This window comes from Cylas formicarius, unplaced genomic scaffold (assembly GCF_029955315.1).
Source record: "Cylas formicarius isolate icCylForm1 unplaced genomic scaffold, icCylForm1.1 PGA_scaffold_8__14_contigs__length_24414737, whole genome shotgun sequence".
Classification (NCBI taxonomy): Eukaryota; Metazoa; Arthropoda; class Insecta; order Coleoptera; family Brentidae; genus Cylas; species Cylas formicarius.
In genome coordinates, this window is record NW_026844361.1 from 8213098 (window position 1) to 8232018 (window position 18921).

General features: G+C 35.9%; 1 protein-coding gene across 13 annotated transcripts in view; it reads right to left on the bottom strand.

Moving 5' to 3' along the window:
• Positions 1–5420: 5420 nt before the first annotated feature.
• The window catches only part of LOC132706806 (synaptotagmin-7), a 327009-nt gene continuing 313508 nt past the window's right edge, over positions 5421–18921 (bottom strand). For all 13 annotated transcript variants that reach the window (XM_060678357.1, XM_060678355.1, XM_060678353.1 and 10 more), the window contains 5 exons: positions 15175–15315; positions 12365–12622; positions 8066–8234; positions 7479–7691; positions 5421–7282 (listed from right to left, as the gene is read on the bottom strand). In XM_060678357.1, the coding sequence (XP_060534340.1) occupies positions 7182–7282; positions 7479–7691; positions 8066–8234; positions 12365–12622; positions 15175–15315 (882 nt within the window). In that variant the 3' untranslated portion in view covers positions 5421–7181. The remainder of the gene's footprint in view (positions 7283–7478; positions 7692–8065; positions 8235–12364; positions 12623–15174; positions 15316–18921) is intronic.

Consider the following 18921-nt stretch of genomic DNA (forward strand, 5'->3'; position numbering starts at 1 on the left):
ATATATATATATATATATATATATATATATATATATATATATATATATATATATATATATATATGGCGGATCCGTCAAATTTTTTCGTCAATATTACGTAAAGCAGATGAACAGATTATATTTAGTTAGTTTTAGTGGTCCAAAAATGTTGTCTCATGTAGTGTCGACCCTAGCGATATTTTCCCAATGACAGAACGTAAACCATAAGTTTAGGTCCAGCAAAGAGGGGACGACGCTTGAATGCCTTTTATTTATATTTTGGGATATTTGGTATTGGTATATATTGGCAAGCCGACCGGATCTTAAAGACCTGCTGGCCAATTTTGATGGAAAGGCGGCCATTTGCGTGGCGATAGTCAACAGCTCTCCGTTGGAGCTTCTCACATAAACTAAAAGATCCGCGGATTTCTATGGTACTAAAAGTATAGCGAAGAAACTGGCCACTCGTTTCAATAAATTAGGAAAAGTAGTGGCGAACTACAACACATTCATCTGAGAATTTTTTTCGAAAAACATTTTGGCAATATTGCATAGCTTCAAATCGAGGTAAGAAGGTTGGGGTAATAGTGCGTGTATATATACCGGTGTATTATTGTGACGACCCAACCATCTGTGTACAACCTTTATGCCAAGCCGAAAGAATGGAGAGGTTTAAGATCAACCCATGGTTACCACCGTCTTAGAGGCTTAAGTGAAAACGAGACTTTGGTTGAAAGCGAGATATGCCAGACGCCCTCTCCCTCTTGACAGGTGGTATGCAGGACTATGATTATTATCATACCCCTGACTTGTCTGTCAATTTGAAGGCTTAGTTTGGGACACTTCCATTCGCTACTATATATATTTATTGTATATTGAAACGCTTTTTAAATCTGGTTGTTTCCTTCGTGGCGCCATCTCTCGTTATACCGTGGACCCAATTCGTCTAAGGAGACACCAATAGATGGCGCACCCTTGTAGTAGGAGCGCAATCTGTTATTAAATCATGAAACTAATCAGTTGGAAGAATTACTAATATGGTGTGCGTATGCGATGGCAGTGTTATCTATCGTTACAGGCTGGAACAAATTAGTTGAAGTGTTGACCAACAGATGGTGACGGATTCGAATGTTCCATCTCTCTTCAAACTACGGAACTAAGTAGTTGATATATGGCACACTCGTGTGGCAGGACCGCCATCTATTGTCAAATCATCAAACTAATTAGTTGGAACAATTGTGAGAAAATTGCGAGCATGCTATAGAGGTGCCATCTATCGTTACAGGTTCTAACTAATTAGTTTAAGCGAGCACTAATAAATGGCGCACTCGTGTCATAGAAGCCATTCCATTCCACCATTCGGTTGGAACGAGTACTATTAGATTGTGCGTACGCGATGGTGGAGTCATCTATCCTTGAACGCCGGAACTATCGGAGAACCATCGAACTAATTAGGTTTAGTTAGTGAAAGCAGCAATAGATTGCGCCCTCGCACGATGGCGCGCCATCTCTGGTTTAATCCAGCATCTACTTGGTTGGAATCCGCTGTAATATATGGTGCACGTGCAGTAAGGCCACGCAAATCATGAAACTAATTAATTGACGTAGGCGAAGTGCTATCTCGAAATTATTATTATTCTAAGGAAAAAATGCACTTCTTAATTTCTAAGTCTTTATTATTTTATGAAATAAATGATCATAAACTATCATCAAACCCTTCTAGTTTATGGAAGGATTAAAGAAATCAAGCAAAGTCCGATGTTGATGACCTGTGTTCTAGATTTCCAAAAGGTAAATTCTCTTCACCTTTAAACATAAACACAAAGGGAGTCTTGTCCGATGCCCCGAGTATCTCGCCTGCGAACAATTTTTCAGCCCTTTTTTCGCGAATCATAATCGATAGTGTTGCTTTTCCGTCGCCAAGGCCAACCGCTTAGAATATCTTCTTCTTTGCGTTTCACAAACAGTTGGGCAAGACTGCTATGGCCATTCGCCCATTACCGACCTCCGCCGAGCAATTTTTTCTTTTGGCCAAAGGCTAACACGTAAAAGAAACATTTACAAACAATTGTTCCCAGGTTGCCAAGGACTCAGACCAATAACAAATGAACGGCCCCCCCGCTTCCGCCAAGAATCAGTGTGGTCGACAATGAATACACATTTTAAAAGTTTTACTAAACAGTTAGGAAACTAAATCCACACAATAGAAACCGATATCAATTTTTTTTGGGACAAATAAAAAGGATTCTGTCGGGAGCGAACGAAGGTTATAGGGCCATGTGCAATGCTCAGCACAGAATAAGCTTAGAACATACGAACTTCTTAGTGGTCTGTGATGATCGCCAAAGGTGGGCAATTTGCGAAGGGCATTCGCCCAACACAGACCGTAACTGTGACGTCACAAACTTCATTTGCGCAATAAGAAACTTTTTAAATTAAATACGTATATTTACTATAATAAATACAGCTACAAGTTTTTTGATCCACTATCGATCTACCACATATATTTACATACATCTAAATCCTCATCTCCTTTAAATGTTGCCAGATAACACTTAATTAGGTAAAACACATGTCTGCGGCAACATTATTCCATTTTTTAAAAATTATCGTCTTCGAAAAAAAGAAAAACTTAACGTAAATATCCCTTTCGCTTCCTAAAACCGTGCCGTTGCTTTTTTTAATTTTGTAAGTTACAGGACACCGAATTCTACGACGCCACCTAGCGGCGTCAAGCGTCAACTGACGGGAAAATAATCGTAAAATGAATGAACGCGTTTAGCTGACAACGATACGTCTTCAATCAGGCACTACAGTTTATGCATCTTTTATAACTATTTCTGTTTTTTATTTGTTTCTAACGAAAGCCGCCGTGTGGCGGTGACTAAATGTTTAACCATAAAAACGTAGCACGTCGAAATTTGAGTTCGCGATGCGTCGACAAATCAACAAAACGTTGTCGCAGGTACAGTGTACCCCACTTCTGATGGTTTTACGCCGCATCTCTTCCACTAATGAACCTAGTGTTCAGGCTTTCGTGACAAGTGGTACAAACAGAAAATGTCATAGATTTTTAGACACTCGTTGAAGTTTGAACTTATCGAAAAAATGAAAATTATTATCCATTGCTTTTTTTACGTACGATCCAGTGGCGTAGTCAGTTTTCTTCTGAAACTCACAAATTTCGATGTGTAAACTAAGCTTTTCTTTTTCTAATTGAACGTCTTGTATGTATTTTTAGAATTTCGCTAGGTTTGGACTGAGGTGGCTTTTACTTGATGAAAATCCATTTAATACAATTAAATTAGAACAAAAAATGTTCAGGTTTTCACAGTTTTTATGATCTCTGTTTCGGCAACACCGTACCTTTATCAAATACAATATTCTATATTTTATGTTCGTTAATGGGTTTCTTAAATGTTTTGCCTGTTTGCCCGATATAAATTTTCGCACATGATCCACATTTTAACTTGTAGACTCCGGTTTTTTGAGGTTTTTGTAATTTAGTTTTATTGTTTTTTAAAAAAGTCCTATGGTGTTTTCAGTTTTAAAAACAATATTAGGACCAAATTTAGATAGACGTTTCGAAATATTCTTGCTAGGTTCCCCTATGTATTTTATTGTTTTATAAATTTTGGGTTCGATGTTTAACATGGGATAAATAGAATGCAGAGTTATTTGAAAGTGCATTTTAGTTATAATCTTATCTATCAACGAGGGGTCGTAACCATTGCTAAAAGCTATTTGTTTTATAATATTTAATTCTTTTTCAAAATTTTCTGTGGAAAGTGGTACATTAAGTAGTCTATGGATAAAAGCATGGGTGTGTAAGGGTGATTTGAGTTATTATGTATTATTGTGTCCGTATGTGAGGGTAAATGGAAGCATTTAATTTGTTCTGTAGTTTAGTTATAGTTAGAAAGTTTAAAGAGTTATCTAGTTCTGTCTCTATGGTAAAAATAATACATAATACGAATTTTTAATAACAGATCTAGGTTTAAAGGCAATATGATATATTCTCTTCTTGAGAATTTAACTGATGGCGCTGTTACAAAAGGAACTACAGGCCTCATTGGCGTATCCTGTTTGTTTGTGTAATTTATTTAAAGAATATAACTTTGGATGATTATTATTTGGTATTTTTCCCTGTCCTTAAAAAAATATATTATTAGTGAGTTAGTGCCCTTTCAAAATAAATTTGTGTGTATGTAAATACTAAATGCGCTGTAGTAATACACGCAATTTCTCAAAATTGTTATATTTTTAGTTAACACAAGCCAAAACAGAAGAAAGAGGAGGCAGAAATTGAAATAATATTTACTTAGTGATGACTTACTTAGGTGATGACTGACAACTAAAATTTATAAGCAACGATGGCCTACGCATTAAAAAATATTAAAATTAAATATTTGTTATGTGTTACATATACAAGAAATACAGGGTGTTCCGTTAAAAAAAAAGTTTAGTTTGTATTTTAAAATTTGAGTTTCTGAAGCAACTTGAGTACGCCACTGGATTTTACGTAAAAAAAACTATCCAGCGTCTAGGGCTAGCTAGCTTTATTAATAAGGGAGATACGTCTTAAAACCATCAAAAACGGGACTTACCATACTCGCTACGACAACAACAACGTTGTCAACAGTTTTTAGAATATGTCGAAAAATTTGCTTCCACGGTGAGGGGGATTTGCTGGGGTGGGGCGGGGACGGTACGAAAATCTTCTAGCTCTATGATAACGTACACTTAACAGGACACCGCTATGGTACAAAAAGCACACACATTTAAATAAACCTCTAGAGGGGGGCGTGTCTTCCGGCCTGTCCTAACGATTCTAACGTCCCCCCACGTCAAAAGTTCGAGGTTTACGGAAAAACGAGACGACAAATTTAACGAACCGTTACGTCGCAAATTATACAAAAAAACACGTGACCGTAATACCTATAAAAAATTACCCTAATATTAACAATATTAAATCTTTGTTCCATATTCAAATATGCTTATAAAAAAAATGCATGCAGCGATTGGCGCGCGCAAAAACGTCGATCTTTTTCTCCCCACCACCCTTAGCGTCCCGTTTGCCTAAATAGTGGGGCAGCTCGACACTGGGATATTAATGTGAAATCATGTCGGATTATGTCGCAAACATCCATTAGTATTAACACTAATTTAATATTAATAGTAAAAAGTAAAGTTTTTTAATGAATCCAGATGGACATACAACTCCACCAAACCATTAAAATTAAAAAGTTAGCCGACTTTTAAATTTTCGTTAATTTCATACGTGAAATCAAATATGAGCATACACGTCACAAACGTCAACTTATAACCTGAAAAGCGCTCGGGAGTATAACTTCTGCTGCATCATAAACTAATATTTCTTTCTCAAAATATTAACTCTGTATATAAAATAACTAACCTGATATTTTCTTTTGGATGCTTCATTTTTACGCCGTATTTTTTGTGCGATTTCAGCACTGATTGAAGCAGCTGTTGTCTATTATTCGTCTGAACATTAGCGGGTTTAATAATTAAGGGATAATAAATGATATGCCATGGGCAATTTAATGCGAAATTGCAGAGGAACTGCCTTATGGCATGGCATGGTTTATAATATATATCAAAAAAAACAAAATAAGTTACTGCCGTTCTTATCGCGCTTAACCTCATCGACGGCTTTATTCTTGAAAAGTGCGAGAGTTTGCTAACGGAAAGAGCTCGTACATTCTCGTACTCCTTACTCAAATGTCATTCGAAGTTGAAGTGACGCAGAACGTTGTCAGTTTTCACACAACTAAAAAACGACAGCATTTTGAATTAAAAAATAAAAATGAGTAGTTTATGTTTATATCTGTGAGTTACTAACGCTTTTCTATTTCTTCCTTGGGAAAAATGCTTTAAATAAACACATGCAAAATAAAGGATTGTTAAGGGTTGCAAAAACTGTGGTAAAGTAAGTACTGGCCTGCCTAGGACACAGGACGTAGTCACAACTATTAATGTAATTATTAACAGCAAATGGTTTTTTCATTTTTAATGACCCTGCAAAGTTAAGTCATTGATTAAAGAAAATAAGTTTTCACTTAAAGTTTTTTTTTCCATTCTATATGGACACAACACATTCTAAAACTGTTCTGAAATATACCTAGTTGTATTAAAACAACTCCTATCGTTGACTAACCTTGTATAGATTACTATTAGTTTCTTGTCTCCATAATAGTTTTGATTAGTACAGGTACCACAATACTTTATAACCAATTGTTACACAGATTTTAGAAAAAAAAATGTGCCCTAAATTTCTTTCTAGCAAATGAATATAACTCTAATAAAAGTTGCTGATGCTACACCCGTTGGTAAACCAGATAAACATTACATTATGATCGAAGGTTATTCTGTAAACTTTGACCATTATTATCTCCCACTTTTCGTTGATTCTTTCAGTTTTATCCAGAAAACTCTTCAACAGAGCTTGTCATAGTTCCTAAGAATGACGTAATTTTTGTTGCGAGATTCCTTGAGTACGAGCGTTCTCTTAGTGTAGAAGATGTACTATTGGTCTACAGCGCTGCGACCGCCCCGTGCGGAACAAGCCACGCCCCACGGGCGGACCCGTCGGCTCACGATTGGCTCTAATTTTGCGCGCGCATCGCTCCCTATGACGCAACGTTTGAATACAGACTTTCATATAATTACAATAACTTCTCTCACATCGTTATTTTCATCTTTTTTTATATATTATATTTAATATATCGTAAAATATTCACATTCATAACAATATTTTATTAACATTTTTTTAGTTATCACAAAAATATGTCTCTTTAACGAGATATTTTGCCAGTTCTTTTTCTTATGTTTTTTTTTTCAGTAAAGAACAGAGACAGATATATATTTTCAGAGACCTACAATGTGTGTTTGTGCATATAATTTACATTGCAGATAGTAGGAAAATGGAAGAGAAAAACTTTAAAATGATGTCTTAATTGCTTTAGAATTGTGAACTCTGCGAGATCGGGAACCAAAACTTAACCCGGTTTATTGCGCTTACAAAGCATTTCTGTATTGATACAAATTCAGTAAGTGGCGTTTCGCGTATAGACGTCGATGTATAAGTCGAGATGATGTCACGGAAGAGTGACGGAGAAAGTGCATTCGGGAAACAGTTAAGTCTTGTTCGATTAGCTTTACCGTCTCAAAATATCTCTAACCTACTCCGGTTTGAGCCTGTGCCATTGTACAATTGTCTGACGTGGTTTCGTGATCATATCCTGCCAGTGTTTTGTTTCAGACGCCCCTGAGCCGTTTTTACCTACAATTAAACAAACGACTAACTAACTTACCCTTGGCAACCAGCCAGTGGTGAGGCAGCAAGACATCCTATATCTAAGTTTTAGTTATCATACAGGGTAACTTCAAAAATTGTTATAAGCCCCAAAATTAAACAGTTTACATGAAAAAATGTCGTAGTTTTACAGGTTCTGCAGTCCAATATGGCAATTTCTTACCGGCTAGTAATATTCTCCCTATCAGTTCGTTCCTCCCGATATTATCGAAGTCCATCACCATGATGTCAAGCGAGCATTCCCTGATTTTTTCCCAGGGGACGTTGAACGAAAATGAATCGTTGAACACCGGGTTGAGGGTGCACTTGTAGATTGCCGTCTTGCGTTTCTCGACGCGCTTGTCGCCGAACTGTAGCCACACCTTCACGTAAGGATCTGCAAACAGAGGTGACCACTTGTTACTTGCATCTAATTTTTTTTATTTGCTAGAATCATATAAAAAGTCCTCAAAATTAAATATTTATTAAATACAAGGGATAGCAATAACATATAATGTATATTATTGTAGTTTAATATAGTTCATAGCCTAGTTGTCATCGGCCACCAACAAATGCATCATGTCATATTTAAAGGGCTCTGGATCAACTTTAAGTATCTAATTTTGATAGAACTAATTTTTACCCAATAAATTAATTAAAATTATCAGGTAGATTTCAGCAGGATTATGAAATTTTGCCTCAAATTTCACGCAAAGGCCCTATTGTTCCCTTGCTTCTTCCGAGATGACAAAACTAGCCGCGCCATATTACCTGACTTTCCGTTAATGTCTTTGGCCTTGAGGTTGCGGGCTTTGAGCAATGTGAGGGTGAGGATGCTGTTGCTCGGGTGATAGCACAGGGAAGTGAGCAATTCGCCGCATTTGTCCTTCGCCGGCGGTTTGAGGGCTTTCCAAAATGAGGGCTTCTCGCTCAGGTCCACCTGGAAATTATCGTTTAAAGCTCCCAATGAGCGTTAAGGACAAAAAAGGGCCCAAACGATAAAAATAAAATGTAGGTAAGCTTCTTTTGGTCGTCGGGTATTGTTATTATGGTGTTCGATAATTTCCATGGACTCTCGATTTTTTCTTAGATAGAAGAAAGTATTTTGGTATATTAAAGACTTTTTCGTGATGATGTTGAAATTTTCGACCTGTTTCTCCAATGTTCGGGTGACATTTTGAATATGGCTAAGGCAGTGTAAATTACATAGCTATTTTGATAACTTATTATTTGAGAGAACTGAAGTAAGCGTAAGAAGTGTTAATTCCCGGTTAAGGGATTCGGGTTGAGACAGTGATATTGCTCTGACAAATTCTTGTTCATCCTCTACTTGTCGTCTCCGATAAAGAAACAATTTCGAAACAACATCGAATTCAGTTAAACCTCCCAAAAGTTAACAAAATCTAATCTAGAGATAGTCATTTTAAAAGCAGGAAAGAGAAACGCCAGTATCGTCATGAATCTATCGGTTATCAAAACAAAATTCAAGACATCTCAGATAACTCTTATCGCTAATTCAGTAAAGTTGCTACGATTGAACATGACAGCACCTCCTCAAGACTCTAAAGTTCTTCGACTCTACGGTGTTTCGAAAAGTCAGAAAACAACCCTACTTCTTCGTTGCACAACCTATTTAGCAAATTATCTACTTATCTATCTACCTATCTAACTATCTGTTTATAATTTAAACGAAGACCTTTATTGTTATTATAATTATTGTTTACAAGGAAAAGTTCGAATTTTCTTTAAAATAATTCAAGAATTAAAAAATAATAAGTACAATGTGAATATTTTTGCGGAAAACTTTGAAAAAATTGTCATCGGTAAGTTCCATCTAAAACCGAAACGGTGGAAAATATATGTACATGATGTTTTTGACACCGAAACCTATATGTTCCATATTACGATCCACCATCATCTACGATGGGATGAAGATAAAATTCCTCTTAAGACAGCAGGATAATATAAACTAAAAAAAAAAATCAGTCAGACTTTGACAAATAATGACATTGGCAGTTTTTGAATATCATCACTAAACCGGACACCAGATTTTATTCATAAGACCAAGACCCCTTGCCATCCGTATATTAGCGAACAGGTTATCGACAGTAAAAGTCACGAACCTTAAAGTGTCATTGATGAGTGTGTGCTTTGAGCTCATCTAATTATATTCGGCGGTGCTTGGAGCGATTGAAACGTTTTTTGTTTTCTCCGACTTACTCAAGACAATTGGCGAAATGGCCGGGAGAACTCAATTTTCCTAAAAGCTTGAGGTTGTGTAAACAGGGTTACTTAATCGGCGAGAATATTTTGCAGGGGTATCGGTCCCAGCAATTTTTGCTGATCAAAGAAAAGCGATCGCACAACAAAAGCTGGTAACGAACATCTAAAACTGGCGAACGAGACTTTTGGGATGAAGTTCAGACGTGAAGCGCAAACCGGAATTGCAAGCAACGAACGTAACGAACGTTTTAAACAATTAACAAACTACCCCGGACTTTCAAAGGCCGACGGGGAAGTCCATAATTTTGCAAATTAAGATATACGGCGAGTCCCCAGAAGTTTCTATTCGACGCTAGCATTTAAAGGGTAAAAGTTTTTATTACAGTTAACGCACTGACTACTTGCGGACCTTTTAATGGTGTCGCAAATCAAAGAAGAGCTGGATGAGAAAAATAGCCAATTTGAAACAGAATTGACCGGAATCAAAATGAGAGAATAAAATCTTTCGAAGAAGAAATTGAGCAGATTGCTATGTCGGCACTTCTTTCAGAAAAGTCTATGGAAAATGCTAAAAGATTTATTATCGTTTTACCACCTAGTGCCGCCAAAAAAAAAATCCAAAACTAATTACTAAAAAAGTATTTCTAGTATATTTTGACACCTTGCCCGGCTACAAGTTATTTTTTTTTAAAGAATCAGAAGAATGCAAGGCAAAAGAAGAAATTGCCATTTTTGAATGAATATGAATGAATGAAGATTTCCCGATTTTTTTTAACTTCTGGAAGTGCCGAAAGTATAAACCGACGACACAAAACTCTTCGTTCAGCTACAGGCTTTAAAAAATCCGAAAGATACAAGCCAAAGTGTAGTCTTTACAAAAGAAGAAATAGGGTAAATTATAGTGAAAGTGATAACATCATTAGAACTGTACAATTCAAAGAATAAATTGACCGAACGAATTAATACCAGACCCCCAGATTTTGTTTTACTTCTAGAAGTGTCGCAGATCGACGTCATACGACAATACAAAACATTCAGCTCAGCAGATGAGTGCAAGGCATACCCATAAAGCAACCAGCAACTTGCCAAATTCAGAAGCTTACACTGTATCCTGCTTTCGCGAAAAATCTAGCTAATGGTTACGCTGACACCTCGAAGGAAAGCAAGACAATTGTAGGAAATAAAATACACGGGGTGAAAATTTACCAAACAAATCCTTCAAGCAGCGCTGCAAACCCTGCTTTTAACTTTCGAGAAACTACCCTTCATGTACGAGCCCTAACAACTAATTGTTCGAACGATGCACGAAATAATAAGAAAACATATTTACACTTATTTTAAATTGATTTTTTTTATGAATTATTTTTTTATTTCACAAAAATTAGCTAACAAAATATCAAAACCATACCGAATTTGCTGACAAATAAATATTCGGACGCATTTAAACCTTTTACTTTCAATCGAACATTAATAAGAAGTACCAACCACCTTTCGCGCCAATAACAGCTTTTATGCGATTTGGCATGGAATCTACCAAAGTCTTGCAATATTCGGGGGGTGAAAGTGTTCCATTTTTTCATCCGATGCTATAAAGTTTCAATAATAGTCGGGGCTACTTGATCGCCATGATAAAACTTTCATATTATGGTCCCCAAACCACTTTTTTGTTGTTTTCGCAGTATGTTGAATTATAAAATTTTCATTTCCAAAAGTTCGTTCTATTGATGGAGTCAAACTTCTTGATAAAATTTGTTGGTATTTTTCTGCATTTACAGTACCATCAATGAACTCGTAGTTGCCAACCCCTTTACCACTCATACACCCCATATCATAACACCCTGGGGAAATTTTAAAGTGCGCTTTAGACAATCTTTGTGAAAGGCTTCTATTGTGTACGAATCATCCTTTTTCGAAAATCGCCTACACACACATCAAATTTTGATTCGTCGCTGAAGATAACGTTACTCCACGTTTCCGTTGTCCAGGATATTTTAGATATTGCCCAATCCAAACGTATTTTCTTCTGAATAGACGTTAATAATGGTTTTTCCTTTGCCTCTAACAAAAGTAGATAATAGAATATTAATAATTTTTATATTGAAACAGGAAAAATTGTAAACTTACCTTACTCAAACCAGACTTATGCATCCATTGTCTACAATATTCCCTAGAGACATTGAAGTTCGCCTCGTGATTCCATTGGGCTTGAATTTGTCGTAAGATGCTTCGTCTGCTAGTTTTGCAAATCTTGACCAGAATACGACGATCTCTTTCAGTGATTTTACGGGGTTGGCCTGAACTTTTGCCACGAACGCTAACACTAGCTGTCTCTCCATACTTTTTTATAGTATCCCCGACTGTTGATTTTGCAATACTCAAGTCATTTGAAATTTTTTGCATTGATTTACCTCTGCAGTATTGAGATATGATAATTTCTCGCACTTTTTTGTTTGTTGCAACACCATGCGTCATTTTCTTATCAACTATTATACAAACTTGAAAGACAACCCGAACTGACATCTCATTTATCTAAGCACACTACATTTTACCATCAATGTATGGGTAGCATTGATTTCTTGGTCAATGAACATTCGCGCCCGAATATTTATTTGTCAGCAAATTTGGTATGTTTCCGTTATTTTGATATGTAATTCATGCGAAATAAAAAATAATTCATTACCATAGCACTTTCTGCGCTATCGTAATGTGACAAAGCAAAAAAACATAAACATTTAGTTGTTGGGGCTCGTATTATCATCAACAAGGATGTCTTACTACGTAACTCAAACAGTAGATAAAGTATATTTACATTTAGAGAAAACTTTTTTGAGAAGAAAAAATGCATACCTGGCACAAGGGCAGGAATACCTCCCCTATGGAGTCGTCCCTGGAAAATCTGTCGTAGTCGAACACGTGCAGATGCAACACCCGCGATTGGAGCTTCTGTATGGGGAAGCCTTCGAAGTAAAAGGTTTCGTTCCATCTCGGGTTCAGCGTTCTCCGCTTAATCTTTGTCTCGAGTCGGTGTTTCTTGTCGGGCAGCAGGGTCACCCTCACGTAAGGATCGCTGGTGCCCGACAAATCTTTTGCCGGTAAGTCTTTACCCTAGAATGCGCATTCATTAATCACCGAGTAGAAAAAGGATCTTCTTTTTAAATTATGAAAATTATCATAAATCAACCTCTTGGCCGTCGTGGCAAATTGCGGCCACGTAACTCTTAGGAATTTATATGCTTAACGTAACTTGGAATGGCCGGGTTTTTATTACTGGCGGACAGAGGACCCTTTGGTCAAATTAGAGAGAATTTAATCATTTTAATATTAATAAAATATATGGGGTACTATAAAAATTTTCCTTTCGGACGCATTAGGTGGCAATTGCATTTGTTATAAAGATTAACCTAGCCGAAACATATATATGAAAAACAACACCTGCACCACACCTGACATAAGTTTTTTATTTACATATAAAATATCGGCAGTTTATCCATAGTTTGCAAAGAAGCGTCTTGCTCATTTCCCATTATTACTTGATCCCCTACTTTGTTTCTTTCTTCACTACTTTGTTTCATATTAATGTATGATGTCCGTTAAATTTAAAATTTCCAAGAGATATATTTTATTTCAAAATAAATAAGAACTAAAAGTTCAGATTTTTACGAAATTATATATTTTGACATGACAATTGTTTCGACAACTACCTGCTGCTATATATACCGAAAAATGACCATAAAACCTTAATTAATGTTGTTGTGAGAATTTAAGTTCAATAAAGGAGAGGTATTTAAATCTAATTGATCGTTAAGCAATTTGAATGTCTCATTTTGTTAATCTCAATGGCTTCCAATAAATTTAATTTTATACTTTTTGTGGCTGTATGTAAAATATCAAAATTGTCGTCAAAAATCTGTTTTTCTGTGTTTAAGTGTGTAGCATAATTAGAATCTAGACTATTGTTTTTAAAAGCTCTTATATGTTCGTTAATGCGTTTGTTGAAGGATCTACCTGTTTGTCCAATATAAATTTTAGGACAAGATCCCCATTGCAACCGGTAGACACCTGATTTTTGGGATTTTGGAAATTTCGATTTAGTGTTTTTTAAATAATTTCCTATTATGTTGTTAGTTCTGAAAGCTATTTTTAAACCACATTTTGACAAATGTTTTGAAACTTTTTCACTAGGTTCTCCTATGTATGTAATTGTTTGAAATTGTTCGTGTTCTGTATTAGCTTTCGGATAAATAGAGTTTACTGTTGTCTGTATTCGTTTTTTATTTTAGCCTTTGTTCAGTGCAATTTGTTTGATGATATTAAGGTCTTTGTTGTAATTTTCTGTTGAGAGTGGCGTATTTAGAAATCTGTGTATAAAAGAGTTAAATGCAGCCATTTTGTGTGTATAAGGGTGATTTGAGCTGTTATGTATGACTGTGTCCGTGTGTGAAGGTTTATGATATATTGAAAAATCTAATTTGTTTTGCACTTTCGTAATAGTTAAGTCTTAAGATTTAAGAGTTATTTTGTTCAATCTCGATAGTGAATTTCATACGATTATGTTTACAGTTAATGTAATTTAAAAAAAAATTCAATTGTCTGTCCGTTCCCACAAAGCAAGCAAAGACATCGTCCGCATATCTATACCACCATAAAAAACTTTTACTTAAAGGATGTTCTAGTATGATATTTTCCAAATTATCCATAAAAATCTCGGCTAACAAAGGACTAAGTGGGTTTCCCATAATCAAACCTTCTTTAGAGATATAAATCTGCCCATTAAATTCAAAATAATATTGGTCTAAAGATACTATTAAGCAATCTAATAAATCTTGTTCCACTAATGGGTTAACCTGTTTCCGAGTGAGGGTGAAATCTACTAAACCTATCACATCCATAGATGGATTACTGGGAAATAAGTTTTGTACATCAAAAGACAGTAGTGTTGCGCTAGAAGGGATTTTGATGTCTTTATTTATTGACTAATTCAAAAGAATTTTTTATTGCAAATTTTGGTTTAAAATCTGTGAGGAACTTTAAAATATTTACTAACTGCTGGAGCCGTTACATAAGACACGGCTGGTCTAATGGGCAAATCTTGTTTATGTAATTTAACTAAAGAACATAATTTCGGCGGTTGTGGATTGATAATTGTTAAAAAATATATATTTTATTTCAGATTTATAATACAGGATCGAGCCCAAATTTATAAATCATCCAAGAGAAGGGTTCGACGCGAATGTAAATCCAATATCCTTGAACCTATAAAGTATAACGCAGATAGGGGCCCGGCAGCCATAAATTGACCCACAAAAACCCCGTTTAATTTTGGCCGGGGTAAACTTATAAATTCCGTTTAAAAGATTTGACGCGTCCCGGTTTTCTTGGCAGAAAATTAAAGATAACGGTAATGGAACTGAATTCGAATATATGTGCAAAAAAAAATTCTAATAAAAATTTGCCGGGTTAAACGAAACAGTGTCAAAAACTTTTAACTTAAACGAGACAAGTTCGCGAACGTCGATACAATATAAAAGTTGCGCCTTGGCAGCGGATGGTCGAACAGTTCTGCGATTCAAACTTTCTTCCACCTAGCGTCTAGAGATTTTATGTAGATTTTGTCGCATAAGCTAGATCAGCGTGCTTACGGAACTACCCGCATTTACCTGTATTATTCTAAGGATAAGAGTCGTGTTTTGGAAGTCGTACTCCAAGGAGAAATGAATCTGACCGACATTTTCTGACGGTTCAGAGTTGTCAATGTACATGTCCACCAGCGATATCGACCGGCTCTGCAGGAATGCCATCTGGAAAAGCAAAACAATACACACAATCACACAACCGTTTACATCTTGCCCGGGTATGATTCTCATTTGTTCCCGAAATATTTAATTCGTTTCAAATTGGCAGTAATCAATTTTAACTATTTCTTCTTTTCTTTTGTCAAAAACCAATTCTACAACTTTATTTAATTAATTATTCACTTTTCTACTTTCATTTTACTCACCCTTGAATTTAATTTCTCCATTTTTCTCAAACCCTACTGTTGAGAATATATGTTCTCGCCGCATCTAAGTCTCTACTGTGACAGAATATGCCAATTAGGTAGCGAAAATCTCGTAACCAAACTAAACTCTGACTGAGACGTCATTATTTCAACGAAATCAGGAAATTGGGAGTTTAAAAGATGCATTAAGCGAGGAGAGAGATATACATATTAAGCAAGTCCACACAATTTGCTCCATGAGCGTATGCCGACGCAACAAAAAAAGCTATTTGAAAGCAGATGCGTCGCCTTAACTGCTAGCAGACGCGTCTGGTCTTTTATGGGTTCGCTATTCCTTGGCGTGTTTACCTGCGTTTAGAACCCCGAATTCTCGTTAAAGAAAATTATGTTCATTTCCCAAGTTTTAATCGCTTTTGTTTACCACGCTGAGAATTCTTCTCACGATTCTGCTTTATGATAATAGTCGGCACCAGCTTGTAGCACGGACCAATCGGGGATAATTAAATTATACGACGTTGATGTTCGACGAAAGAGGGAACATTTAATACTGCCGAATAAGGGGAATAAGTAAAGGTAAACGTTTGTCAGATAATCAGTGATCATCAAACCTTAAATTTGCATTACCTACATATCTTTAATAAGTACATTTCCACACTCCCAATAATTATATTCACTAAATTTTTAATGAAACTCATTCATGTTATATTCTAGATTATTTGACTCATTACTCTGGCGTTTCAATATATGTATAGTCTCTAACTTAGTCTCTGTAATAACTCTACGATCTACAGGTCCATAAGGGCTTCCGGACTATCGCCGTTGTTAATTGCTAACCCTCTGTACACTCACATAACGATAACAACATCGACACACCCAAAGACAATTAACACCTACTAAACACATAACATCGACTGTACACCATTGCACATTACACATCAACAACAGTACCATTCATTAGTACTCATATACAGAACAGATCAGACATATTTACTGTTAATTAACGCAGACAACATCGAGTCAATTTTAATGCGACATCAAGAGCAATCCGTCAATTTACATTAGAGTTACGTTTATATATGGTGTTAACGTAGGAATAGGGTGACACCTTATCTCAGAGCTTGATATGAAAAAAAAAAATACAGACAAATTTGTTTGAATTCGCTTATACTTTTAATATAATATTATCTTAATTTTTCAAAGAAACTTCCACAGGCTTCTATAATACTTTTTACAAAACTTTTGGATTCCTCCTGCGTCTGTTTTTGCTGAGTCGAAATTGCTGACGTTTCGCCAATCATCCTGTTGGCTTCTTCAGAGCTTGACTGAAGCATTTTACTCTGTACTTGCTTATATATGTGTTTGAGGGGGATGCTAATGAGGGGGGACATAAACACCGTCTCGGATGACTGATTTCCAATTTGGTGACAGGTACAGACCTGAGCAGCGGCTAAGATTGTTAGGTTGTTTATAGATTTCTATAGACTCTCGGAATTTTCTTTGGTAGCAGAACTGATTATATGCAAGAATTTTAGTTTTATCGAATAAAATTTTATGTCCGGTTTGCTGAGTGTGTTCGGCAACAGCTGATGAGTTTATTTGTCTTAGTCGTAATGGAACGCTTAATATCTTTAATGTGGAAATTATTAGAGAGCAGAGGTAAGGTATATTATTTCTGTTTTCAGTGACTCGGGCTGAGATAGTTTTACGGCTCTGTAAACAAGAAAGTTGATAACCGATGGTGCGAAGGTTTTCTGTAAACACAATGAGCCAATGTTAGGTCTGATTTTCTATTGATAAGAATATCTAAGAATGGAAGGTTATTATTAACTTCCAACTCAATGTTAAAATGTATGTTAGGGTGTATCGAGTTTAAATGTCTAAGAAAATCTACTAGGATTTCTTGACCATGAGGCCAAATAACAAAAGCATCATCGACGTAGCGTTTCCATAATGGTGGTTTTAGATGAAAGGTATCGAGAGCTTTCTTCTCAAAGGCTTCCATAAATATATTCGCGATGACTGGTAATAGTGGAGAACCCATAGCTGTTCCCGACGTTTGTTCAAAAATTTGACCGTTATAAGAAAAATATGTTCCCGATAAGTATTTTTCAATTAAGGTGAGAAGGTTTGGTTCCAGATTCTCGAATTTTAATATATCTGAAATGATGTCGAGAGTTTCAGGAATAGGAACTTTGAAACTTTGGTGTATCTAATGTAATGCTTTTTAATTGTTCAATGAAGTGAAAGGAATTAAGTATGAAACTGTCAGTTTTCCCTGTAAGGGGTTTTAATAAGGAAGAGAATATGTTGGAGATCTAATGGTGCTGACAATAGGCGAAATGGGTAATCCTGGTTTGCGAATCTTTGGGAGTCCTTAGAGACAAGGAATTTTAGAGTCGTGAGGGGTAACAAATTTTTTCAAGGAGTCTGATAGAGAAGAAGTCTTAATAACAGATTTAAGGTTGCGATCCATAGATGACGTAGGAAGTTGACGATATGATCCGTCTGTAAGAATATCTGGAATCTTTTCTTGATATTCATTTGTGTCCATGACCACCGTAGCATTTCCTTTATCTGCCTTTAGGATTACGATGTCTGGATTGGCTTTTAGAGATTTTAGGGCGATGCGTTCAGGCATTGCAATATTGGATTTAGGAGGTTTTGATTTTTTAAGGATTTTTGCGGTTTCAAATAGAATTAGCTGTTTGAGATGGCAGTTTCTTTAGGATAGACTCGACATTTGAAATTATTTCCTCTTTTGGGATAATACGTGGCGCAAGGACGAAGTTGGAACCTTTTGAAAGAACTCATTTTTCAGTTTCCGAAAGTTGGTGCGATGATACATTTATTACAGTGTTTGGTAGTTTAGAAGAGTTTGATGGTTTTCCTAGTGTTGACGTTGGTTTTTCAAATTTATGAATGTGATTTTGGGTAGTAGATAAATGAACAACGTAGAAGAATGAAGAATGAAGTAAGAATTTCAAGGTGGAGAAACAGAGGAGCCTCATTGATTTGGTCTATTTCCTTACAGGTATGATGAATTCTTTCTCGAAGTAAAGCGAAACTAGATTTTCGAATTTTACAAGCGGATGAAGTTGTGACGTAACAACGTTTTAGAGACCATAACGTTATCCCCAATTTTCTTAAAATATCCCATCAATTAGGCTCAAAGAACACGAAAGAGCCTTACGAGTAAGACAAATAAACTCATCAGCTGTTGCCGAACACACTCAGGAAACCGGACATAAAATTTTATTCGATAAAACTAAAATTTTTGCATGTAATCAGTTCTTCTACCAACGAAAAATCCGAGAGTCTATAGAAATCTATAAACCTAACAATCTTAACCGCGACTCAGGTCTCTACCTGTCGCCAATTTGGGAATCAGTCATCCGAGACGGTGGTT